The 26408-nt window shown below is 42.2% G+C and overlaps 1 protein-coding gene across 5 annotated transcripts in view; it reads left to right on the top strand.

Annotated features, from left to right (window-relative positions):
- Nucleotides 1-26408, top strand: part of atg5 (ATG5 autophagy related 5 homolog (S. cerevisiae)) — a 161659-nt gene that overhangs the window by 124396 nt on the left and 10855 nt on the right. For 4 of the 5 annotated variants that reach the window (XM_087982685.1, XM_087982696.1, XM_087982706.1 and 1 more), the window contains exon 8: nt 26024-26181. The exons of the other annotated variant lie outside the window; for it this stretch is intronic. In XM_087982685.1, coding sequence (XP_087838811.1) covers nt 26024-26181 — 158 coding nt within the window. The remainder of the gene's footprint in view (nt 1-26023; nt 26182-26408) is intronic. 5 annotated transcript variants of the gene reach the window in all.

Genomic DNA, 26408 nt, shown 5'->3' with positions numbered 1-26408 from the left:
ACCTCTGGAGCAGGTAGGACTTGAACATGGGCTTCCTGGTTCAGGGGTAGGGATTCTATCACTGTGTCACAGGAAGAGGAAGTTAGGAGGAAGAGGGTGGTGCGACATCGCTCAGTTGCATTCTGGGAGTGAACTTCGCAGTTGGTGCGGGTGTGAAGGGTATCATGGAAGAATCTCTGTTAAGGAATGGTCAGCCCCAAACATTACGTTACAGTAGTGCTTCCATCCTTCTTTCCTTCTGTAACCAAAAACAAGATAGGCAAAGTTCAGAGGAGAGGAGACAAGAACATAGTGAGAGAAAGGTTGGCAGCGAGAGTTCAGTAGATAAAGACGCACAAGCGTAAACTGTTGTTCGTGAGCAATGAGTAATCTTTGAGACACAGTTATCGGAGCAGAGAGTATCAGCAGCTTCAATTTAGTTTGAAAAGTATTTGACATTGTAAGGATTAATTAAGTTAAAGGGTAAGATATGGCAGACCAGCTCCAAATCATAGACTGCTCCTCTTATTCGATGTCAAAGGTTGGGCACATTTCCAGCGCCCAGGACCTGCATCTGTGCAGGGAATGTCTCCAGCTGCAGCTCCTGGAAGCCCGAGTTTAGGAGTTGGAGCGGCATCTGGGGACGCTGTGGAACATTTGCAAGGTGGAGAGTTTCGTGGATAGCATATATAGCGAGGTGGTCACACTGCAGACTTGGACTTCACAGGCAGGAAGCGAGTGGGTGACCACCAGGCAGAGCAGGGGCGTGAAGCAGGCAGTGCAGGAATCTCTTGTGGATATTACCCTGCAAAACAGCCAAATTCATGGGTCTGCTGTAGAGGGAGGAAGAAATAGGCATAGAAATGCTCTTGTTATGGGCATTCAATCGTACAGGAAATAGATAGCTGTTTCTGTGGCTGCAAATGAGAGTCGAGGATGGTGTGTTGCCTCCCTGTTGCTAGGGCCCTGCATTTGCAGGACATTCTGGAAGAGGCCAAACAGCTAGTGGTCATGGTACATGTTGGTACTAACAACCTAGGTTTAATAAAAAAAAAAGGAATGAGGTCCTAAAAGCAGAATATAGAGAACAAGGAAGAAAGTTGAAAGGTAGGATCTCAAAGGTAGTTGTCTCAGGATTACTATCAGTGCTATGGGCTAGTCAGAGTAGAAACAGGATATATCGGATGAACAGATGATGTGGGGTAGGGGGAGGATTTCAGATTCGTGGGATATTGGGACAGGTTCTGAGGAAGGAGGAATCTTTACAGACTGGATGGGTTGCACCTGGGTAGGACTGGTGCCTGGTCCACTACTTTTCATCATTTATATAAACGATTTGGATGTGAGTATAAGAGGTATAGTTAGTAAGTTTGCAGATGACACCAAAATTGGAGGTGTAGTGGACAGTGAAGAAGGTTACTTCACATTACAACAGGATCTTGATGAGATGGGCCAATGGGCTGAGAAGTGGCAGGTGGAGTTTAATTTAGGTACATGTGAGGTGCCGCATTTTGGGAAAGCAAATCTTAGCAAGACTTATACACTTAATGGTAAGGTCCTGTGGAGTGTTGCTGAACAAAGAGGCCTTGGAGTGCAGGTTCATAGCTCCTTGAAAGCAGAGTTGCAGGTAGGTAGGACAGTGAAGGCAGCATTTGGTATGCTTTCCCTTATTGGTCAGAGTATTGAGTACAGGAGTTGGGAGGTCATTGTTGCGGCTGTACAGGACATTGCTTAGGGCACTGTTGTACTATTGCGTGCAATTCTGGTCTCCTTCCTTTTGGGAAGATATTGTGAAACTTGAAAGGATTCAGAAAAGATTTACAAGGATGTTGCCAGGGTTGGAGGATCTGAGCTACAGGGAGAGGTTGAATAGGGCTTGTAATGGATATTTATGGATAGACCTTTCTGTCTCCATTTCCAGCAATAGTCTATCCACTAATATCCATTACAAGCCCACTGACTCCCACAGGTATCTGGACTACAGTTCTTCTCACCCTACGTCCTTTAAGGACTCTATCCCTTTCTCTCAGCTCCTTCGCCTCGGCCGCATTTGTTCTGTTGAGGCCACTTTCCAAAGTGGTGCTCTTAATATGTGCTCCTCCTTCTCCAACCGCGGCTTCCCACCTACAGTTGTTGACAGGGCTCTCGACAGCATGCAGTCCATCTCCCGCGCCACGACCCTCACCTATAATCTCTCTATACACTGTCATTATCACCTCTTTATTGCTACCTTTGCTTCTGGAGCCATGAGAGAAAGTGAGGGCTGCAGATGCTGGAGATCAGAGCTGAAAATGTGTTGCTGGAAAAGCGCAGGAGGTCAGGCAGCATCCAAGGAGCAGGAGAATCGATGTTTCGGGCATAAGCCCTTCTGGAGCCATGACTCAACTTCTCTCAGCCTAGCATAAATACTTCCTATTTCTCCCTTTTTTTTGTGGCTTTGACAAGGGGTCAGTTAGACTCGAAACGTCAGCTCTTTTTTTCTCCTTATAGATGCTGCCAGACCTGTTGTGAATTTCCAGCATTTTTTCTTTTGGTTTCAGATTCCAGCATCCGCAGTAATTTGCTTTTATCCAATGGTCTCTGAAATGCATGTGTTTCAATGCAAGAAGTATAATAGGCAAGGTAGATGAACTTACAGCTTTGGTTAGTGCTTGGAACTATGACAGTATTGCAATTACAGAGACTTGGCATAATGTCCAAGGATTTGAATGTTTCAGGTGTGATAGAAGGGGATGTAAAAGGGGTTGGAGAGTTGCAATACTGGTAAAGGAGTTGTACTGATGAAGGATGCATCAGAGAACTCATGCAGCAAGGCAATATGGGTAGATCTCAGGAATGGGAAAGGTGAAATCACAATGCTGGGAGTACACTGCAAGCCTCCCAACAGCCAGCGGGAGAAAGAGGAGATAATATGTAGACAGAGTTTGGAGAAAAGGCAGGGTTGTTTTTACAGGTGGATAATTTTAACTTCCCCAACATTGTCTGGGACTCATTTTGTTCTAAGGGCTTGGATGGGGCAGAATTTGTAAGGACCATTCAGGAAGGCTTCTTGACACAGTATATAAACAGTCCAACTGTTTATACTGGACATGAGAAATGAGCCCGGCCAAGTGAGTGAAGTTTCAGTGGGGTGGCATTTCAGGATTAGTGACTAATAATACCATGAGTTAAGATACTCTTGGATAGGGATAACAGCAATCCTCGGGTGAAGTTCTTAAATTGGGGAAGGCAAACTACAACAATATTAGGCAGGAACTGGACAATTTTATTGGAGATGGCTGTTTGAGGGCAAATCTATATCGGACATGTGGGAGTATTTCAAACAGCAGTTGCTAAGAGTTCAGGAGCAGTAGTTCCTGCGACAAATATGGTAAGTTATGTGAACCTTGAATGACCAGAGATATTATGTCCTTGGTCACAAAAAAAAGGAAGCAAACATAAGGATGAAAACTGACAAAGCCCTTGAGTATATAAGGAAATTAAGAAAGAACTTAAACAAGGAATTGAAAGGGCTAAAAGTCATTAGCGAACAGCATTAAAGAGAATCCGAAGGCTCTTTATACATACAAAGAAGCGAGAGATTAGCTAGGGAAAGAGTTGGCCCGCCCAAGCACAAAGGAGGGAATCTGTGTGTGGACCCAGAAGAGATTGGTAAGTGAGTTCCTAAACAAATACTTTGTGTCAGTATTCACCAAAGAGAAGGAACTGGTGGAGGATGATCTCAGAGAAGGGAGTTGAATTTCGAAGTCAAGTTGTTATTAAAAAGGAAGGTAGGTTGTGTGCCTTAAAAGATATTAAGGTAGCTAAGTCCCTGGGTCTTGATGGTATCTATGCCAGAATATTGAGGGAGGCAAAAGAACAAGTTGCTGGAGCAGTGACAGACTTCATTGTATTCTCTTTGACCACAGATGAGGTCCCAGGTGACTGCAGAGTAGCCAGTGTTGTTCTATTTTGAAGAAGGGTAGCAGGGATAATCCAGGAAATTACAGGCCTGTGAGCCCCTCATCAGTGGTAGGGAAATGATTGGAAAAGATTCTCAGGAACAAGGTCTAAAAGATTTAGAAGCAAATGGACTTATTAGTGATAGACAGCATGGTTTTGTGCAGGGGAAGTCGTGCCTCACTAACTTGATTGAGCATTTTGAGGAGGTGACGAAGATGATTACGAAAAGAAAAGTGGTTGATGGTGTTTACATGGACTTTAGTAAAGCCTTTGACAAGGTCTGTCATGGCAGACTGGTACCAAAAGTGAAGTCACATGGTATCAGGGTGAACTGGCATAATGGAAGAGAACTGGCTTAGTCAGAGGAGACAGAGGATAGCGGTGGAAGGAATACTTGCAGAAAGGACGGCTGTGACTAGTGGTATTCTACAGGGATCAGTACTGGGAACTCTGCTGTTCATGGTCTACATAAAGTATTTGGAGGAAAATGTAGTTGGTCTACTTAGTAAGCTTGTGGATGATGCAAAGATGTAGATAGTGAGGAGGATTGTCGAGGATACAGCAGGATATAGATCAGTTGGAGGCACGAGCAGAAGAATGGCAGATGGAGTTTAATCCAGACACATGACGTGAAGGCGTTTTGGAAGGTCAAGTACAGATGGAAATCAGAAGTGTGAATGGCAGAAACCTTAGGAGTATTTAATAGCAGAGGGACCTGGGTGTGCAGGTTCACAGATTATTGAAGAAGGCAGCGCAGATGGATAAGATAGAAAAAAAAAGCCTATGGCATGTTTGCCATTGTAAAGGGCATTGAGTACTATAGACAAGTTATGCTGCAGTTTAATAGAACTTTAGTTAAGCCACATTTGGAATATTGCATACAGTTCTGATCACAATCCTACCAGAAGGATGTAGATACTATGGAGAGCGCACAGAAAAGGTTTACCAAGATGTTACCTGATATAGGGGATTTTAGCTATGAAGAAAGGTTAGATACCTTAAATTTGTTTTCACTGGAATGTAGGATGTTGAGAAGTTTATAGGATTTTGAATGGCATGGATAGAGTAGAAAGTATGCGGCTTTTTCCCAGGGTGGAGGGGTTAATCAGTAGGAACACAGGTTCAAGATGTGTGGTGGGAGGAGGAAAGTTTAAAAGAGATGTCCGGGGCAAGTTTTTCACGCAAAGGGTGGCTGAAACATACTGTCAGGGAAGTGATGAAAAACACAATAGCAGCATTCAAGAAGCTTCTGGCCGAATTCACAAATAGGAAGGGAATAGAGGGATACGGATCCTGTAAGTGAAGACAGTTTTAGTGTGGAAAGGCAAAATGTGTCGATGCAGGCTTGGGTAGAGGGCTGAAGGGTCTGTTTCTGTGCTGCAGTGCTCTTTGCTCTAAGAGGGCCCATGTGCCAGGATGAACGATCATCAGCATCTCCAAATAATTAAAATTGTGCTTCTAAAATCTCTCAGTATTGATTCTGCACAGATAAATCACATAGACCTTATTCATTTACTATTCACAAAGATGGCACACATTTCATTCTAGAACAATACTGTTACTAAGCAATTATTAATTGTCCTTTTTATTATATACATGTTTTATTTGCTACTTTTTATTTTCAGTAAAAAGTGTTCAGTTTAGGGAAGGAACTTAGGCAATGGCCAACGCAATTCTTAAAATTGGAACAATGTGATTATTTTTTCTTCTCGCTTTGGAGAGATTTGATTATTTCCATTTATTCCTGTAATTGGCTCTTCTGTTTGATGAGACCTTTACTTATGATCCAAAATGAGTAATTCTGAAATGGATATTAATGTTCTTCCTTTCTATGTGGCTGTTGAGCATTCTTCAGCACTGTTGGTTTAATTTTATTAAATGGAAATAGAATGTAATATCATTCCCCTAACGTGTGTGTTCGCTGAGATTTCTGCACAGAAAAGTAATTTGTTCTTTTATTGGTTCCCAGCACAATCTGTATTTTCTTGAGATCAGCTGCATGAACAAATATAAAGATGGAATAGTCTACATCTGTTCTGAAGAAGTGTCACTAGTCTCAGAACGTCAACTCTGTTTTCTCTCCACAAATGCTACCAGAGCTGCTAAGTTCCTCCAGAAATTTCTGTTTGTTTGTTATGCATCTGTTTCTTTGGACTGGGGATGGACATGCAGCTGTTGCCTTAGGGGAGATGGTGGTATGGGGACGGCAAACACGAGGGGACACAACTTTAAAGTGAGGGGAGATAGGAATAAGACAGATGTCAGAAATAGTTTCTTTACTCTGAGAGTAGTAAGGGTATGGAATGCTTTGCCTGCAACGGTAATAGATTCTCCAAGTTTAAGTGCATTTAAGTCATCATTGGACAGGCATATGGACGTACATGGAATAGTGTAGGTGGGATGGGCTTCAGATTAGTATGACAGGGCGGCGCAACATTGAGGTCCGAAGGGCCTGTATTGCGCTGTAATGTTCTATGTTCTAAGATGTCACTAGAGTGATAATCCAGAGGCTGAGCTTTGGGGACGTAGGTTGAAGTTCAACCATGGTAGAGCATAAAATCAATTAATAAGTCTGGAATTGAAAGCTGGCCTCAGTGATCATGAATTCTCACAAAGACTCATCTGTTTCATTATTGTCCTTTGGGAAGGAAATCTGCCATCCAAACCTGGTCTGACTCCAGACACACTGTAGTGTGGTTGACTCTTTTTTTCTTGCCCTCCAAAATGAGTTACTAAGCCACCCAGTTCAAGGACAATTAAGGGAAGACAAGAAATGGTAACCTTTTCGGTGACATCCATGTCTTTTGAAAGAATAAAGAAATAACAATATTAGAACTTGTACCTTTGGAAAGTAAGTGGGAGGAGTTGACTTTGTAAACAGTGCGTACATATGGTAAACTATCAATCATAAACATTCACGTTAATGCATTAAATATATTTCACATGAGTTGGGGGTGGTTCTTTCATTGCACTGTCAGTAGAGCTGCAGTAGGTGGCAGACATCAGTAACATGTCACAAAACATTATGTCATACTGGTCAGCTAAGCCTCAGGCACCAAATTTCACATATATGAAATAGATAATAGAACAGCCATCCTATAACTTTCCAAGATTTCTAGCTAAATTGCTAATATTTGTAGAATCCTAAAATTCCTACAGTGTTGAAGGAGGCCATTTAGCCCATCAACCAACCCTCTGAAGAGCATTCACCCGCAATTTTATCACCAGGGTGCCTCTTGCTAACATTCTTGTCACTGTGCCCCTCCATTTTGTTTTTAAAAAGGGATAAAATAGGAGTATTGTACCTTTCACAGTCAGCTGCTCAGTGTGTATCTCTCAAAAAGCTGGTATCTGTACAGTACCCCTCATAGAAAGCTGCTCTGTCAGCAGCTGACAACGGCGCATGTGCAGAATGCCATGGAGACTTAGTGCATGTGCAAAATGAAGGGAGCAAAATGATCACTGCTGGAATCGTGCTATTGCGAACAGAGGTAGGTGTTCTTGAAAATACCATTCCATACTTAGCAACCTTACAGGTAAATCGTGCTGCGAGAACGTGTGTTATCTGAGAACTACCTGTACCAGGAATGAGGGATTTCATATAAAAGGAAAGATTAGAGAAATTGGGCTTATTCTCCTTGGAGCAGAGAAAATTAAGAGCTGACCTTATTGCAGTGTTCAAAATTAGGAACAAGTTTGACAGGGTATGGAACGATATTCTGTTTCTACTAGCTGGTATGTCAGTAACTAGAGATCCCAATTTCAGGATTGTCAACAGGAGAGCTGAGAGTGGGATAAGGAGAAACTTCTTTACTTAGTTGTTTGGACTGGAAGTGCATGCCTGGGAGAATGGTGAAGGCAGATTCCACAGGAGGTTTCTAAAGTGAGCTGGATATCTATTTGAAAGTGACGAATTTAGAGGCCCTCAAAGATAGGACAGAGGAATGGCACCAGCTGGGTAGCTCTTTTGGGAACCACACACACAGTTGTAAAATTCTATGATTCTAGGTCTAAACTGGAAAGTAAAAGTCCCTGGATTCATAGTTCTGTGACGTTGCTTATATTCCTGTCAACACATTAGAACATGACAGAGTAGATTTTTAAAAAAAATTGTGTTAAACAGCCAAACGTTTAGTAGTCTCCCTCTAAGTTTCTCAAGTTGTGTCAAATTATCATTGATTAGTTGTTGAGCAATTGTACAAGCTTTGGATATTATGTTTGTATACCAATTAATAATGACCTTTCCTAATGATAGCTCAGCAGTGGAAAATAACAGTTGACACCAATGTATTTATTTATTGAAAAGCTATCCTGACCTTTGTCTTTAATAATTTCCATGTTTAATTATGGTTGTATGCTGGTTCCAGACTGCCAACAAAGTTTATTGGTTAGTTTCTCGCAAATCTCTTAAATTCTGAACCTGTGTTCAACTATTTAGTAATTTGATTTCTCTTTTCTACTTTAACTGTTCTGTCATTGTCCTTCCTTCAGCTATAGCTATATAGCTGATAAGTTACACTAAAATTTCCATAATTTTACAAGTTTTTAAAAATTGGTGTTTTGTCTGGTAATTTTATGATAGTTCCATATTGTTTCCAGTGAAAACACAGAAGCACATTTAGGAAGCACAGAACACTGTTATTCCATAATCTATTTCAAAACCTCAAGCTGTGTGCTCACCACCAGTTTTAATCTATTAAATACAACTTGAAGGTTCTTCTGTACTTGTTTTGTTGAGTTAAGCACTATGGTGCTGCAGCAGAGCAGTCGTACTGGTTCTAATGTGGATCATGATGGCTAGATGTTCATTTTCACACTCTGTAACCACTCCGTGACATCCTTGAGCCTGGTGCCAAGGAAACCAAACACTATCTTCTGTTCATGTTTATAGCTGCCACATAATCTATCTGTTCCTGTAACTATTAAATCACCCATCACAATGGATCTTGTAGATTTCCTTGAATCTCAATGTACGGATGGTACCTACAGTACCGTCCTGCTCAAGAGTACTCAGGATGGGATTCTGGTTGTACAGTGGGATGTATTCAGGAGACTCCTGGAATTCCCTCACTGACAACATTGTGGATCTGCCAACAGCACATGAACTGCAGTGGCTCAAGAAATCAGCTCACCATCACCTTCTCAAAGGCACCTGGGGACAGGCAATAACTATTGGCCCAGCCAGCAATGCTAATGTTTCTCAAGTGAATTTTAAAAATTAAATAAGTTTATTAATTCTTAGTTTGGTTATACCCATTTATCTGCATGCCAACAAATTGATTTTGCAGTTCATGACTAAAGAACAGTGCTCATGCTCTCTTTGATGATGGATGCCCATAGTGTTTTTTTTTTTGCAGCTTTCAGATGAAATTATGATTTAACATTATGACCCTTTGTTAAATTGATGCTAAATGTAATGCCACCAGTTAGCAATGCTTAAGAACACAAACCAAATCCACAGAGAAAGAGAATTTAAAAAGAATTTAAGGAAGTTGTGCTTGATCTGTATTGAACCTTGGTTAGGCCACATTGTTCCAACTGAAATGGGAGGACTGTGCTGTCGATCTAGCCCCACTTCCTCATGGATTGCAATATGCATTGAAAATATTACCCAAGTCCTAATATTGCCAATCATATGCTTTCTCTATTTCAGACTTAAAATAAAAAGATCCGTCAACCAGGTTTCATTACTGAACATAGTTATTGATTTGTTATAACTGATACAATGACAATTTAGAGTGGATTTACGACAATTTGTAGTATGGCAATATAACTGTTTACCTCTCTGAAAAACACAAAATGCACTATCTTCCATCAGGTAAAGATAAAAAGCAGATTTCTCTCTACTGAAATTCACTTTTACAAAGGAAAACACTTTCTGGTTAATGGTAATTAATCTTGAAGGCAAAAAGGTTATCCAGAAGATAATTTGGAGTCTTCAATCTGGTGTTCTTGTATGTATGATAAAGCCAGTTCTCGTGCAGGATTGTCTCTGAGGGGTCTTGACGGAGGCAGGAAATGTGACCTTGATGCGTCTTTAAGTCATCACTGTGCCAGATGAACAATTGAGTTTCATAGCAAAGGTGCATCAGAAACATGAGATACAGGTTAAGTAGCCTGTACTGTACCAGGCATTCTTCAACTGAAAAGTCCAATAACAAACGCCATGCTTGCAACACAGTTCAAACATAACAGCCATAAAACCCAGTCACAAAACAGTCAGATGTTTTCCCCGAAGTGAGGTCAAGCCATTAAGACCAGTGATTGTCTGGAGCTATGTGGTTTCCAAGAAATGCCTTATTTCTTCAAAAAAAAAGCTTCAAAGTGCTTTTCATTGACATTTTTATAAAAACAGTCAGGCATGGAAAATAGTCTGCAAGCTTTCAAAATCAAGTCCACAAGGTGGTGGGGGGGTTGTTGTTCAGACTGGAGACCTGTGACCAGTGGAGTGCCACAAGGATCAGTGCTGGATCGATTACTTTTCATCATTTATACAAATGATTTGGATGTGACCATAAGAGGTATAGTTAGCAAGTTTGCTGATGACACCAAAATTGGAGGTGTAGTGAACAGCGAAGGTTACTTCAGATTGCAATTGGATCTTGATGAGAGGAGCCAATGGGCTGAGAAGTGGCAGATGGAGTTTAATTTAGATAAATGTAAGGTGCTGCATTTTGGGAAAGCAAATCTTAGCAGGACTTATACACTTTTTTTGTAAATATATTTATTAGCAAATTTTTTTTAACTTTACAAGCATATAAAACTATTGAAAAATACAATCAATAACAAATATCAGTATAATAGAAAGAAAACAAACAAAAACAATACAACTACTATCTCCTAACTATTAACCTACCCTCTAATACACAACAAACCCTAACACTGTGCAAAGCAACACCAAAAAAAAGCAAAAAAAAAACAGAATACAGAACAGTTATGTTTGGCGCAAAGCTCCCAAACAGAGGAACAGGAGCATTGTATATATACCCGTATTAACTCAGGAGATCCCCTCCAGGGTTTGACAAATCTAACCATCCTGGTTAAACAAATGCCCTAGTTAGGACAAATTAGTTTCCAAATAACTCAAGTAGGGCTGCCATGTCTTATAAAAATGGTCTGTTGTGTTGTGCACCATGTTTGTAAAAAAAAGTCCAAGGGAATGTGCTCCATAATTAATTTCTGCCATCCCAGCAAGCCCGGTGGGTTCTCAGACAACTAGTTCATCAGAATATTCTTCTGTGCACAGTATGCAAGAATATTAAATAGTTTTTTTCCCATGTCTGTCTAAAGATGGTAAATTCGGTAGACCTAAGAGGAAAGATATCAGGTCTACTTTGACTTCAGTTCTCAATACCCTCCCTATCTCTCCCGCCACAGCGCTCCAGTAAATATGGAGCCTGTGGCATGTCCAGAAGGAATGAGTAAGAGTACTTATACTTATTTTACATTTGGGGCACACTGAAGATGCTCCTTTTTTAAACTTCGCCAGACGGTCTGATGCCAGATGAGCCCTGTGCAGAACTTTTAACTGCGTAGCGCATGTCCTATTATAGATTGAGATCTTTCGAGTATTCTCTCATATGTTCTCCCATGTTTCAGAAGAGATCTCCACTCCCAGCTCTTGCTCCCAGACCTCTCAGAACTGGTTAATATCCTGCCAGGCCCTGCCACCCAGCAGGAGATAGAGGGCACTAACCGAAAGGGTGCTTGTGGAACGTAGCAACAACTTCTCTGTACCGAGCCTATAGGGCTTAGTGAGAAGCATAGTCGTCTTCTGGATGAAATCCCAAACCTGAAAAAAATGGAAAAGATCTCTGCTGGGTAACCCGTATTTGCAGCTCAGTTGCTCAAACTTCAACCTTCAACTGCCACCTTCAACTTCTGGCACATGCTTAAGGTTCCCCAAAGGCATAGCCTCTGATTTTGCAACCTTAATCTTATATCCTGAAATAGCCCAAAATGAATTGATATATTGTATCAAATGGGGTACAGAGGTCATCGGGTTCGATTAAAAACAGAAGGACATCATCCGCATATAATGTAATCTTGTGTGTCTTCGATCCCACTTCCGGAGTGGTTATGTGAATGTTCTGACGAATGGCCTCTGCCAACGGCTCTATCACCAATGTAAACAACAACAGTGAGAGGGGGGCAGCCTTGCCAACTACCCCTACCAATCGTAAAATTCCCAGACTTCACCCCGTTGGTGATGACCATGGCCAGAGAGTGGCGATATAAACCTCCACCCACCTAGCAAAAACTCCACCTAACCCAAACTGTTCTAAGACATAAAAAAGATACGGTCATTTCACCCAGTTAAGTGCTTTCTCTGCATCTAAGGAAATCACCAACCCCTGAATCGATCGTTGCTGACAAACTTGGATGACATTCAGCAACCTTCTAATATTATTAGAGGACCTTCGGCCTCTTATAAAGCCTCTCTGGTCCTCTTTCATAATATGGGGCAACACCCTTTCCAGTCTCAGCGCTAGGATCTTGGACAGAATCTTGAAATCTGAATTTAATAGAGAGATGGGCCTGTATAAGGGTCAATCCTCAGGAACCTTCCCCTTCTTAAGAATTAAGGAAATATTAGCTTCTCTCAAAGATGGTGGTAGGCGTTCATGCATATAGGAGTGATTGTACATCTCCAACATCGGCCCTGACAGAATCCCTATAACCTCCTTATAAAACTCACCCGGAAGACCATCAGGGCCAGGCGCTTTTCCACTCTGAAGTTGCCTAGCTGCCTGACAGTATTTCCTGAACTGTCAAGGGAGCATTAAGGAGAGAGGCCTGTTCCAAAGTTACCCCTGGGAGGTCCAGGTTCTTAAAAAAGGTCTCCAGTTTAGCCCTCCTGTCTTCACAACCTTCAGACCGATACAATTCAGAGTAAAAGATCCAAAAAGCGTCAATAATCTTTTTAGCATAGTATGTAAGGACCCCGGCGCTGTCTCTGATTGCAATAATGGATTGGGGAGCACGCTTTTTCCTAGTCAGGTACGCTAAATACTTCCCTGGCCTATCCCCATATTCAAACAGCCTCTGTCTAGCAAAAGCAAGTTCTTTCTTTGTGTTTTGTGTCAGTATTGAATTCAAGGCAGCCCAAAGGGCCTTGATCACCTGTAGCTTAGTCACCAAAGGCTGCGCAAAATGTGCTTCCTCCGCGGCTTTCAACCGCGTCTCAATTAGATGCTGCTGTTCCTCTTTCTGTTGTTTCCGGCTAGCCGAATAGGAAATAGCTAATTCCCTAGCAAAAGCCTTAGCAGTCTCCGATAGCATGGACGGTCTACTAGCCATGCCTGAGTTGATAGTCAAGAATTCCTGAAACTCCTTCAAAAAATATTCCACAAATTTGGAATCCTGAAGGAGAAAAGGGTCCAAACTCCTTCACTTTTGGCCTTAACCTCCAAATATACTGCCGCGTGATCAGAGATAGCTATATTTCCCAACTTTACAACTCATAATCGAATCCAGAAGGGCCGAGGGAGACAAAGAGTTCGATCCTCGTGTGACATTTATGTGGGTTTGAACAAAAGTGAAGTCCCTGCCAGTAGGGTGAAGACATCTCCAAATATCCACCAGCCCCAACTCCTTGCATAAGTCAACCACCTGCTTGGCCTGTGAAGAAATAGTTGGGGGCCCACAAGGCATCCTGTCCACTGTTGGATCCAAAAGACAATTAAAATCCTCCCCCACCATAATAATGTGCCATGTTCCAAAAGCACTCAACTTGGAGAAAGCACTAATCAAACATTTGAGGGGATGTGCCAGAGGACAGTAGACGTTTAAAATGCCATATTCCTCCCCATGTATCAGGGCTTTAAGTATCACAAACCGTCCCTGCTCATCTTTCACCTGCTCTAATACTGTGAACGGAAGGCTTTTCTGGATAAGTACTGCCACTCCCCTACTTTTAGTAGTAAAGGATGAAAAGAATACCCGGTCATAACCCCCCCTGTTGTAATTTCAGGTATTCCCCATCATCAAGATGGGTTTCCTGCAACAAAGTGATATCAACCCTATCCCTCTTAAGGCTAGAAAGTACTTTTTTTTTTCCTTTTAACAGGCGAATGACTTCCCTTAATGTTCCAGGCGCACCATTTAATAAGACACTTAGCCATATCCCCTTTCAGACACCCTTGCTTGTGACTAAAAGAGCAGGAGAACAAACAAAAAGGGGGAGAGACAACAAAGAACATCCACAAAATTTCCCATCAGAAAATCCAGTTATTTTAAAAAAAAGGAACACCTTATTCCAAAGTCTTTCTTCTCTCTCTCTTTCCCCCCCCCCCACCCTTTCCAAAAAGGAAATTATTAGGGAGAAAGAAAGGAATAAAAAAAGGAAGGGAAAACATGGGGAAAGATAGAAAAGAGAACAAACATTAACCATATTCTTCAGGCCAATCCGTCTATTTTAAAGTGTCCACAAAGTTTTTAGCCATATCCGCCAAGTCAGATGTATAAACTGAGTCCTCACGGCTGAAACAAAGTACTGCGGGGTATCTCATGGAGTACTGGATGCCCAGGTTCTTCAGCCTCCTTTTTAACTTCATCGAAGGACTTTCTCTTTCAAATTACAGCTGATGAAAAATCCTGGAAAAACATGATTTTTGACCCCTTGTACAGCAGTGCCTGCAGATCTTTTCCCAGGGATCTGGAAGCTTCTGTGACTTTTTGCTTGTCCTTCTATGAATGGAAGTGCACTAGGACAGAGCAGGGGTGCTGCACCGGCCCTGACCTGTGCACCTTAACCTGATACGCCCTTTCAATCTGAAGCCTACTGGACTCTATGTGAAGGCCCAAAAACTTCGGCAGCCAGCTTTCAAAGAAGCTGACTGGCTGCTCACCTTCAGGGAGCCCAACAATTCGGAGATTTATCCTACGACCTCGATTTTTGAGGTCGGCGATATGATTTCACAAGACCCGCACCTCTTGCTCCAGCACCTGGATCTGACTGGATGAGGTCTCCATCACAGCTTCCGAGGACTTAGTTCGACCCTCCACCCCTTCCAGCCTCTTCCCGAGGCCCTGGATCTCCTGCTCATGCTTCTGCAGCGTGGATGTGATAGGTTGGACCTGGGCACGAATCTCCCCAGATTTCCTCAATCGCAGCCACAACTTTCAAGGTAAGTCTCTCCATCCCTACAGTCAATTCCTGTCAGTCTGTCAGGTCCCCGGGGGGTTCAGGAGAGGCTGCTGCAGTCTTTGGTATGCCTGATGCTGCAGGGAAGTGTCCTCCCTGCTGCTGTTTGCTTGCTCCTTTTCCCTTTGACATCTTCCCACTCCCAAATATTAACAATTGTGTTCTGTAAGGTTTTAAACTAATAATTCCACCACATAAGTTGGCCAGGGATGGCAAAAAACATTGGTATGCCTTGCCTGTTAGGCAGAGCTGTCCACAGCAGTTCTACAGAATTGCCGCCATCTTGCCGAGTCCAGGACTTATACACTTAATGGTAAGGTCCTAGGGAGTGTTGCTGAACAAAGAATCCTCGAAGTGGAGTCGCAGGTAGATAGATAATAGGATAGTGAAGAAGGTGTTTGGTATGCTTTCCTTTATTGATTTGGACTCACCTTTTAGATTAGAATCAATCTAAACATCATGCATAGACAGAGAACACAGGGGGCTAACACCTTCAACATATTGTCTCACTAACACCAATTGTTACAGTTAACCTGAGAATGCAACTTTTAAAAAGAAAAGGTTTTGTGATTTACATATAAAAGAAATGAAACTATCATGATATTTGAACAGATGAAAGACTCAACAGACAATCAAGGTATTTTTCAATGTATAATTTCAGATACATCACACTAAATTTTTGCTACAAATTCTGTGCCTTACAATTGTGTCCTCTACAATCACCTGATGAAGGAGCGGCACTCCGAAAGCTAGTGTGCTTCCAATTAAACCTGTTGGACTATAACCTGGTGTTGTATGATTTTTAACTTTCTTTTATTGGTCAGAATATTGAGTATAGAATTTGGGAGGTCCTGTTGCGGCTGTACAGGACATTGGTTAGGGCACTGTTGGAATATTGCACGCAATTCTCGTCTCCTTCCTATCGGAAAGATGTTGTGAAACTTGATAAGGTTCAGAAAAGATTTACAAGCATGTTGCCAGATTTGGAGGATTTGAGTTATAGGGAGAGGCTGATTAGGCTGGGCTGTTTTCCCTGGAGCGTTGGAGGTTGAGGGGTGACTTTATAGAGGTTTATAAAATCATGAGGGGCATGGATATGATAAATAGACAAAGTCTTTTCCCTGAGGTGAGGGAGTCCAGAACTAGAGAGCATAGGGTGAGAGGGGAAAGATATAAAAGGGACCTAAGAGGCAACTTTTTCACTCAGACCATGGTACTTGTATGGAATGAGCTGCCAGAGGAAGTGGTGGAGGCTGGTACAATTGCAGCATTTGAAAGGCATCTGGATGGGTATATGAATAGGAAGGGTTTGGAGGGATATCGGCTAGGTCTTGGCAGGTAGGACTAGATTGGGTTGGGATATCTGGTCCGCATGGACGAGTTGGACTGAAGGGTCTGTTTCTGTGCTGTACATCTCTATGACTCTACATTTTACAAAATGTGATGTAACATCATAACAATACTGAAGTACACCTAAAAGTTCTGGTTGCCACCTTATAAGTAAAAAGATGTGCGCAGGCTGCAGAAAAGATTTACAAGAATATCAAATGAGCATTGTGTTGAAAAAATGTATATATATTTAATTTTTGGAATTTGATTTCAAAATAGTCACAAGTGTACTGGTTACATTTGTGAAGGGTTTTCATTTGAAAAAAAAATACAAGGCCAAAGTGTCCTTTCGGAGCGGCCACTAAATCCAGAATTTATCAGAAGCCAGAAGTCTGGGCTCCTGTGGTGTTAATGGAAAGATGTTTATATTATGGTGTTTACAATAAGCAGGGTAAACATTAGGCGCCATTAGTTTTCAGTGCGGATGAATCTGGGATCCAAAATGTTTTTTTAATTCAGATCAAAAAACCCAATGGTTGAGTTCAGTACCAAGTTTAATTTTGCTCCTAGAGGGAGTTCAGGGCACCAGTTATCTCAGAAGTGTTTAGTCTATTTCACTTCTAAACAGGAGAGTTTGGTCAGAAATCTGCTGGCGATTAGAACTGAGAAAGTTCAAGATGTTGATGTTGTCATGATATAGGTTGATTTCTGGAGTTGGGAAAAGTTCTTTCAAGGTGATCGATTTATTATGCTAATATAAAATGCATCTCAGGCATGAATGTTTGCTGGTTGTTAGCTACCAGTATGTGGGTATAGAATTCATGTCAACTACTAATATTGATCTCTGAAGCCTGGAAAAGTTCCTCCAAAGCCAGTGATCGACTAATACTGAGCTCAAAAGTAACATCTGTGCGAATACCAGAGCTAGTACTGAGGAGGTTTCAGGTGAAAATGAGGACTGCAGACTCTGGAGATCACAGTCAAGATTAGAGTGCTGCTGGAAAAGCACAGCTGGTCAGACAACATCTGAGGATCAGGAAAAGCCCTTTTATCAGGAATGAATGGTTCCACACCAGAGGTAATAGCTTTCGATAAGAATTCCCAACAACCTAAACTGGATTGAATAAAGGATCCTATGGTACTATTTCAAAGAAGATCTAAATGTTTTCCTTGTGTTTGGCCAATATTTATTCCACAGTCGTCTTCATAAAAGGGAAACAAATTATCTGATTATGTCTTGAGTATTGCTGAAAAACAGCATATTTTGTAGAAGCTTTTCATAGAGTTGTAGAGATGTACAGCGTGGAACCAGACCCTTCAGTCCAACTTATCCATGCTGACTAAATATCTTAAATTGATTAGTTCCATTTGCCATCAGTTCGAACATAGAACAGTACAGCACAGTACAAGCCCTTCAGCCCTTGGTGTTATGCTGACCTTTTATTCTACTCTAAGATCAAACTAACCTACATGCCCTTCGTTTTACAATCATCCATGTGCCTATTCAAGAGTTGCTTAAATATCCGTAATGCATCTGACTCTACTACTACCACTGGCAGTACATTCCACACGCCCACAACTCTGTGTAAAGAACCGACCTCCAAAATCTCCCCTAAACCTTCCTCCAATCACCTTAAAATTATGCGCCCTTGTGATAACGATTTCTGCCCTGGGAAAACGTCTCTGACTATTCACTCTGTCTTTCGTCATCTTGTACACCTCTGTCAAGTCGCCTCTCACCCTTCTTTGCTCCGATGGGAAAAGCATTCGCTCCCTTAACCTTTCTTCATAAGATATGCCCTCTAGTCCAGGCAGCATCCTGGTAAGTGTTTTCTACACCCCCTCTAAAGCGCCTACATCCTTCCTATAATGAGGCGACCAGAACTGAATACAATCTTCCCAAGTGTGGTCTAACAAAGGGCTCTGTAGATCTGCAGCATAACCTCGCAGCTCTTAAACTCAATTACCCCCCCCCCCCCCCCCCAACGAAAGTCAACAGACCATACGCTTTCTAACAACCCTATCAACTTGGGTGATAATTTTGAGGGATCTATGGACACGGACCCCAAGATCCCTCTGTTCCTCCATACTGCCAAGAATCCTGTCTGTAACCCTGTATTTTGCATTCAAATTCGACCTTCCAAAATGAATCATTTCCCACTTTTCCAGGTTGAACTCCGTCTGCCACTTATCGACTCAGTTCTGTAACCTGTCAATGTCCCATTGCAACCTACAACAGCCCTCCACACTATCCATCATTCCACCAACTTTCGTGTCATCGGCAAACTTAGGAACCCATCCTTCTGCTTCCTCATCCAAGTTGTTGATAAAAATCACATAGAGCAGAAGTTCTAGAACAGTTCCCTGCCGAAGACGACTGGTCACTGAGCTCCAGGCTGAATACTTTCCATCTGCTACCACCCTCTGTCTTCTATAGGCCAACCAATTCTGTGTCCAAACAGCCAAATTTCCCTGTATCCCATGCCTCCTTCCTTTCTGAATGAGTCTACCATGGGGACCTTTAAAATCCATGTACACCACATCCACTGCTGTACATTCATTAATGTGTTTTGTCACATCCTCAAAGAATTGAATACGGCTTGTGAAACATGACCTGCCCCTCACCAAGCCATGCTGACTATCTCTAATCCTGTCTCTCAGAATCTTCTCCAATAATTTGCCCACCACACACATAAGATTGACTGGTCTGTAATTCTCAGGATCATCTCTGTTCCCTCCCTTGAACAAGGGAATAACATTTGCCATCCTCCAATTATCTGGCAGTACTCCAGTGGACAGCGAGGACACAAAGATTATCGCCAAAGACGCAGCAATCTCTTCCCTTGCTTCCTTTAGTAACCTTGGGTATATTTCACTTGGAAATGTGTTGCTGGAAAAGCGCAGCTGGTCAGGCAGCATCCAGGGAACAGGAGAATCGACGTTTCGGGCATAAGCCCTTCTTCAGGAAGGCCCGAAACGTCGATTCTCCTCTTCCCTGGATGCTGCCTGACCTGCTGCGCTTTTCCAGCAACACATTTCCAGCTCTGATCTCCAGCATCTGCAGACCTCACTTTCTCCTCATATTTCACTTGGCCCAGGGAATTATCTATCCTTACGTTTTTCAATATTTTCAGCATATCTCTGTCTTAACATCAACCTGTTCCAACTTATCACCCTGTTTCATGCTGTCCTTACAAATGTCAAGGTCCCTTTTAGGAGTGAATACTGAAAGAAAGTATTCATTAAGGACCTCCCCTACCTCCTTAGACTCCAGGCACAAATTCATTGCATCGGCCCTACCCTCATGCTGGCCATCATCTTGTTCCTCATAAGTGTAGAATGCCTTAGGGTTTTCCTTAATCCTACCCACTAAAGCTTTTTTTCAACCCCTTCTCGCTCTCTAATTCCATTCTTTAGTTCCTTCCTGGCTACCTTGTAACCCTCTAGAGCCCTGTCTAATCCTTGCCACCAAACCGCTCTCCCACCGAGAGATCTGACACCTGGCTTATATCCCATTAAGCCCCATCCTATTCATATACCTATCCAGATGCCTTTTCTCTGTTGTAATTGTACCAGCCTCCTCTGCAGCTCATTCCATACTCTTGAAAAAGTTGCCCATTAGGTCCCTTTTAAATCTTTCCCTCCTCACCCTAAACCTATGCCCTCTAGTTGTGGACTCCCTCACCCCAAGGAAAATACCTTATTTATTTACCCTATCCTTGTCCCTCATGAGTTTATAAACGTCTATATGGTCACCCTTTGGTCTCTGATGCAGCACGGAAAACAAAAAAAAAGCAGCCCCAGCCTATTCAGCTTCAAACATCCTTCTAAATATTTTCTGAACCCTTTCAAGTTTCACAATATCCTTACTGTAGGAGAGAAACCAGAATTGCACACAATATTCCAAAAGTAGCCTAACCAATGTCCTGTTAAGCTGCAATATAACCTTTGAGGAGAAAGTGAGGTCTGCAGATGCTGGAGATCAGAGCTGGAAATGTGTTGCTGGAAAAGCGCAGCAGGTCAGGCAGCATCCAGGGAACAGGAGAATCGACGTTTCGGGCATAAGCCTGAAGAAGGGCTTATGCCCGAAACGTCGATTCTCCTGTTCCCTGGATGCTGCCTGACCTGCTGCGCTTTTCCAGCAACACATTTCCAGCTGCAATATAACCTTCCAAATCCTATACTCAAATGCTCTCACCAATAAAGGAAAGCATACCAAACGCCATCTTCACTATCCTGTCTACCTGTGACTCCACTTTCAAGAAACTATGAACCTGCACTCCAAGTTCTCTTTGTTCAGCAACACTCCCCAGGACCTTATCAATAAGAGTGTAAGTTCTGCCCTGATTTGCCTTTTCAAAATGCAGCACTTCACATTTATCTAAATTAAAGGCCATTTGTCACTCCTCGGCTCATTGACAAGATCACATTGTGCTCTGAGGTCCACTACATCTCCAATTTTGGTATCATCTGCGAACTTACGAACCATACTTCCAATATTCACAACCAAATCATTTCTCTTAAAATGATGAAAAGCAGTGGACTCAGCACCAATCTTTGTGGCATATCACTGGTCACAGGCCTCCAGTCTGAAAAGCAACTGTCCACCACCACCACCACCCTCTGACTTCTACCTTCGAGTCAGTTCTGTATCCAAATGGCTAGTTCTCCCTGCATTCCATGTGATCTAACATTGCTAACCAATATACCATGAGGACCCTTGTGAAACACCTTACTGAAGTCCAGATAGATCATGTCTACTGTTCTGTCATCTTCAGTTCTCTGTGTCATTCCTTCAGAAAACTCAATCAAGTTCAAGACATGATTTCCCAAGCACAAAGCTATGTTCAGTATCCCTACCCAGTCCTTGCCTTTCCAAATACATGTAAATCCTGTCCTTGGGGATTCCCTCCAACAATTAGTGGGCGGCACGGTGGCACAGTGGTTAGCACTGCTGCCTCACAGCGCCAGAGACCCGGGTTCAATTCCCGACTCAGGCGACTGACTGTGTGGAGTTTGCACGTTCTCCCCGTGTCTGCGTGGGTTTCCTCCGGGTGCTCCGGTTTCCTCCCACAATCCAAAAATGTGCGGGTCAGGTGAATTGGCCATGCTAAATTGCCCGTAGTGTTAGGTTAAAGGGGTAAATGTAGGGGTATGGGTGGGTTGCGCTTCGGCGGGGCGGTGTGGACTTGTTGGGCCGAAGGGCCTGTTTCCATACTGTAAGTAATCTAATCTAATCTAATCTAATTTGCCCACCACTGATATCAGATTCACTGTCTTGCACTTGTTGGGAAAATTCTCAGGAATACAAATTCAAGGGGAAACCTAGCATTAATTCTGCATGAGAGGAGAATGCTGATTCGTTAGCAAGTTGACTGTAGTCAAGGTATGCCATGGAGAATGCATCCATCAAAGCTGATTGACAGTTAACTGCCAGTCTGCTCTCTTCTATATTTTGAACAATATATTTGAAAGATGAAGCATTTTGTACAGATTTTGATGTTAAATGCACACTTAAAATCAAGCAGGAAAGCTTTTTTGCATTGGATTCTCTCCATTGCTAGCAATTTCTGGCAGTTCAAAAGTTTGAGATGTTGAAAGTAGGTTTTGAAATTACTGCATAGCTTGCCTAGTTAATATTTGGAACTCTGAGTATAAATGTTCTTGTTTGATGTGTAACTTCAATAAGCAGTAACATTTCTGTAGTGGACAATTTAACAAATAGAATTGACTTTTGGTTGAATTACGTTATAGAACATAGAACATAGAACATAGAAGAATACAGCGCAGTACAGGCCCTTTGGCCCTCGATGTTGCGCCGATCCAAGCCCACCTAACCTATACTAACCCACTATCCTCCATATACCTATCCAATGCCCGCTTAAATGCCCATAAAGAGGGAGAGTCCACCACTGCTGCTGGCAGGGCATTCCATGAACTTACGACTCGCTGAGTGAAGAACCTACCCCTAACTTCAGTCCTATATCTACCCCCCCTTAATTTAAAGCTATGCCCCCTTGTAATACCCGACTCCATACGCGGGAAAAGGTTCACACTGTCAACCCTATCTAACCCCCTAATCATCTTGTACACCTCAATCAAGTCACCCCTAAACCTTCTTTTCTCTAATGAAAACAGCCCCAAGTGTCTCAGTCTTTCCTCATACGATCTTCCTTCCATACCAGGCAACATCCTGGTAAACCTCCTCTGCACCCGTTCCAGTGCCTCCACATCCTTCCTATAGTATGGCGACCAAAACTGCACACAATATTCCAGATGCGGCCGCACCAGAGTCTTATACAACTGCATCATGACCTCAGGACTCCGGAACTCAATTCCTCTACCAATAAAAGCCAATACGCCATATGCCTTCCTCACCGCACTATTTACCTGGGTGAAGAGACAGTAGCAATCGGTTTCTTTTTGCATAATCAAGTATCTCTGTGTCAATTGAACTTTTAGAAAAATAGTCCAACTTAATTATAATATTTGCTTGACAGGACTCTAGATGCATCATGTTTGTACCTGAGAGGTTTATTAATTGAAAATAAACCTGATTTTGAAAGAATGTTATTTCAAATGTTTAGGAAATTTCTTTTTATTAACTTCAGTGTTTCCATCTGGCAGTTAGCCAACAGCAGCATTGAAGCATCTTCTGTGGCTGAGTTTTTTTTCCCTAATCAGCTGGTTTATGGTTACAGTATTCAAAAGTCATGATTAAATTGCTTCTGCCACAATCTCAGGCAGTATATTACATTATCAAACTAAACCAAAATATAAAGAGCTCTGGCTGCCTCTTGGTTCATCTGTCTCTGGAAAGTTGCTCATGCCTTTTAATGCAAATGTCTTTATTCAACATTGAAGAAGACCATCCGGTGTGACAAAGGCCGGATGGTCCTTTGTCACACCGGATGTCCTTTTGCTTGGGGTGTCGAAAGATTTTCCCAGTATCTATGTAACAAGTATATTTTGGTTCAAAACAAATTGACAGTGCCATATGTAGCAGTACAGCCTTCCTCATTACCCTCAGCACAGGCTTCGTTATCTTCCTAAGATGTCCTTTGAAAATCCTGTGTGAAGGCTGAAGCTCTAAAACTACTATTCTTCTTGAGGAGCTGCTAGAAGATTTCCTAGTAACATCCCATGAACAGCCGATATCTGAAGAGATACCAGTGACAACTGTGTCTGTGATCAGTGACCCATCCGCGTGTATTAAGATGTGGAGGTGCCGATGCTGGACTGAAGTGGGCAAAGTCAGAAGTCACACGACACCAGGTTATAGTCCAACAGGTTTATTGGAAATGACAAGCTTTTGGAATGCTGTTCATTTGTCAGATGAGTGTTGTCATTTCACTGATTCTTTGCCATTAGTTTTAAGAAAATGTTGTCACAATATCTGGTGTCTAGCATCGGTTGGAGGTCCTGTGCAGTGAAGAAGTCTTGCTCAAACTTGTGCATGAAAATGGTGTATTGGAGTGCAGGTTTGGTCCCCATGGCTGTTCAGTGTGTCTGGATAAAGAGTTGATTGTTGAAGGTGAAGACGTTATGGTCAAGGTGAAGTGGATGAGTTGTGGATGGCATCTGGGAATTGGCTCTTGTCGGTGTTGAGTACTGAGGCAGTTGTAGCGATGCTGTCTTCGTGGAGATGCTGGTGTAGAGTGACAAAACGTCCATTGTGACAAGGAATGCTCCTGGTTCAACTGATCCGTGGGTGCTGAGTTTCTTTAAGATGTCTGCAATGCTGTGACAGAAAATGGGGGGTTCCTTGTACAATGGGTATTAAGATGCCCTCGCCATAGCCAGAGAAGTTCTCTCACAGGGTTCTTTTTACTTTGTCTTCTGTGTGTCTGTGTGCGTGTTAGATTATAGGGTCGCACATTTGTACAGCATAGAAACAGGGCCCCCTCCTATTCCAACCACAAACATCAAACTGCACTAATCTCATTCACCTGCACTTAGTCCATTACTACCTATGCACTGGCATTTTAAGTACTCATCCAGATGCCAGTTAAATGTTGAGAGTACCTGTCTCCATCATCCTCTCAGGCAGCATGTTCCACATTCCATATTTTTACCATTGGCTGGTTGAAGAAATTTTTCATATGTCCTCTGAACCACCTATTCTTAGACATGGAAAAAAGATTCTCTTGGATCTATCTGATGTATGACTCTTAATTTTGAATACATAAGTCAGATCCCCCGTCAGCATCCACACTCCAAGGAAGACGAACACGGTCTATCCAGACTCTCCTTATAACAAAGGTTTTCATCCCAGGCAACATACTGGTAAATCTCTTCTGCACTCTTTCTGATGGTCTCATCCTTCTGATGGTCTCATCCTTCTGCATACAGTATTCCATCTATGCCTAACCAATGTTTTACAAATTTGTAACAAGATTTCTTTGTTCCTATATTGTGTGCTCCAGTTAATGAAAGCAAGCATCCTATGTGCTGACTTCACCCGATCTCCTGTGCTGACACCTTCTGGGTCTACGGATTTGTATGCAAATAATTCTTTGTTCCTCAGTATTCCCTAGGAATCTACTATGCATCCTATATATCCTTCCCTTATTAAGCTTCCAAAAATGCATCAGTTCATACTTATCAGAGTTAAATTCCATCTGCTGTTGGTCTGCCCAATTTGATATTATACTATAGCTTGAGACCATTGTCCTCATTGTCAACATCACCACACGTTTTTGTGTAATCTCCAAATTATTAATTATAGCTTCTATGTTCACATTCAGGTCATTAACATATATAACAAACAGCAGGAGTCCCAAAATCTTGGTACATCGCTGGTCACATGCTTCCAATCTCAAAAATAACCCTCCACCATCAGCCTCTGCCTTTTGTTTGGAAGCAGATTTTGGATCCAGTTTGCCAACTTGCGTTGGATTATATGGGCTATTATCTTTCTGGCCAGCCTTCCATCTGGGACTGAAGTCCATATAAGCCATCGACTGCATAATGCTCATCAGTGTATTTTGTCACCTTCTCGAACACTCAATTAAAGTAGACAGAATCCTGCTCAATAAACTATGCTAACTATCACTAATAAATGCCTCCCTTTCCAAGTACTGATTGATCCCATCCTTCAGAATTTTTTCCAAACATTTCCCTACCACAGGCATCAGACCAACTCATCCATAATTAGCTGGCCTATCTCTGCTGTTCTTCTTGAACAAAAGAACTGTATTAGTTATCCTCCACTCATCTGACACTTAACCTGTGGTCAGCAATGTGTTAAATTCTCTGCCAGGGCACAACAGTCTCCTCTCTTGCCTCCCATACCAGGCTGGGATACACATCATCAAGCCCTGGGGACTTAGCCATCTTTATGCCTGCTAAAGCATCTAATATCTCCTCCTCAATAATTTTAACATGTTCTGGACTTTATCATTCCAACTGAAATCCCTGGCTACAGTGTCTTTCTCCTTTGTAAATACAGATGAGAAATATTCATTTAAGACCTCCCCCTGCATCTGTTGTTTAGAAGAGTAAATGTACTTTAAAATTCAAACTATGTTAATCAGTTTACATATTTATTGAATAAGTTAGTTTATTTGCTAAAAATCAATGTGTACTTGTTTATTAAATAAAGTTGTATTTTTTATTTATTTGCAGGCGGCACAGTGGTTAGCACTGCTGCCTCACAGCATCAGAGACCTGGGTTCAGTTCCCGCCTCAGGCGACTGTCTGTGTGGAGTTTGCACATTCTCCCCATGCCTGCGTGGGTTTCCTCCGGGTACTCCAGTTTCCTTCCACAATCCAAAGATGTGCAGGTCAGATGAATTGGCCAGGCTAAATTGTCCGTAGTGAGAGGTGCATTATTCAGGGGTAAATATTGGGAGTAGGGGAATGGATCTGGATGGGTTACTCTTCGGAGAGTCAGTGTGGACTTCTTGGGCCGAAGACTCTGTTTCCATACTGTAGAGAATCTAATCTAAGTTATTAGATAAATTAATTTATTGGCCATATTGGTATCCGGTAACTCCCTATATCTTGGAAA

Source organism: Chiloscyllium plagiosum, unplaced genomic scaffold, assembly GCF_037043375.1.
Source record: "Chiloscyllium plagiosum isolate Xiang-an unplaced genomic scaffold, Cpla_swu_hap1 HiC_scaffold_3, whole genome shotgun sequence".
NCBI lineage: Eukaryota > Metazoa > Chordata > Chondrichthyes > Orectolobiformes > Hemiscylliidae > Chiloscyllium > Chiloscyllium plagiosum.
Note: the sequence above shows the minus strand (reverse complement) of the source record. Positions and strands in the feature narration are given on the sequence as shown.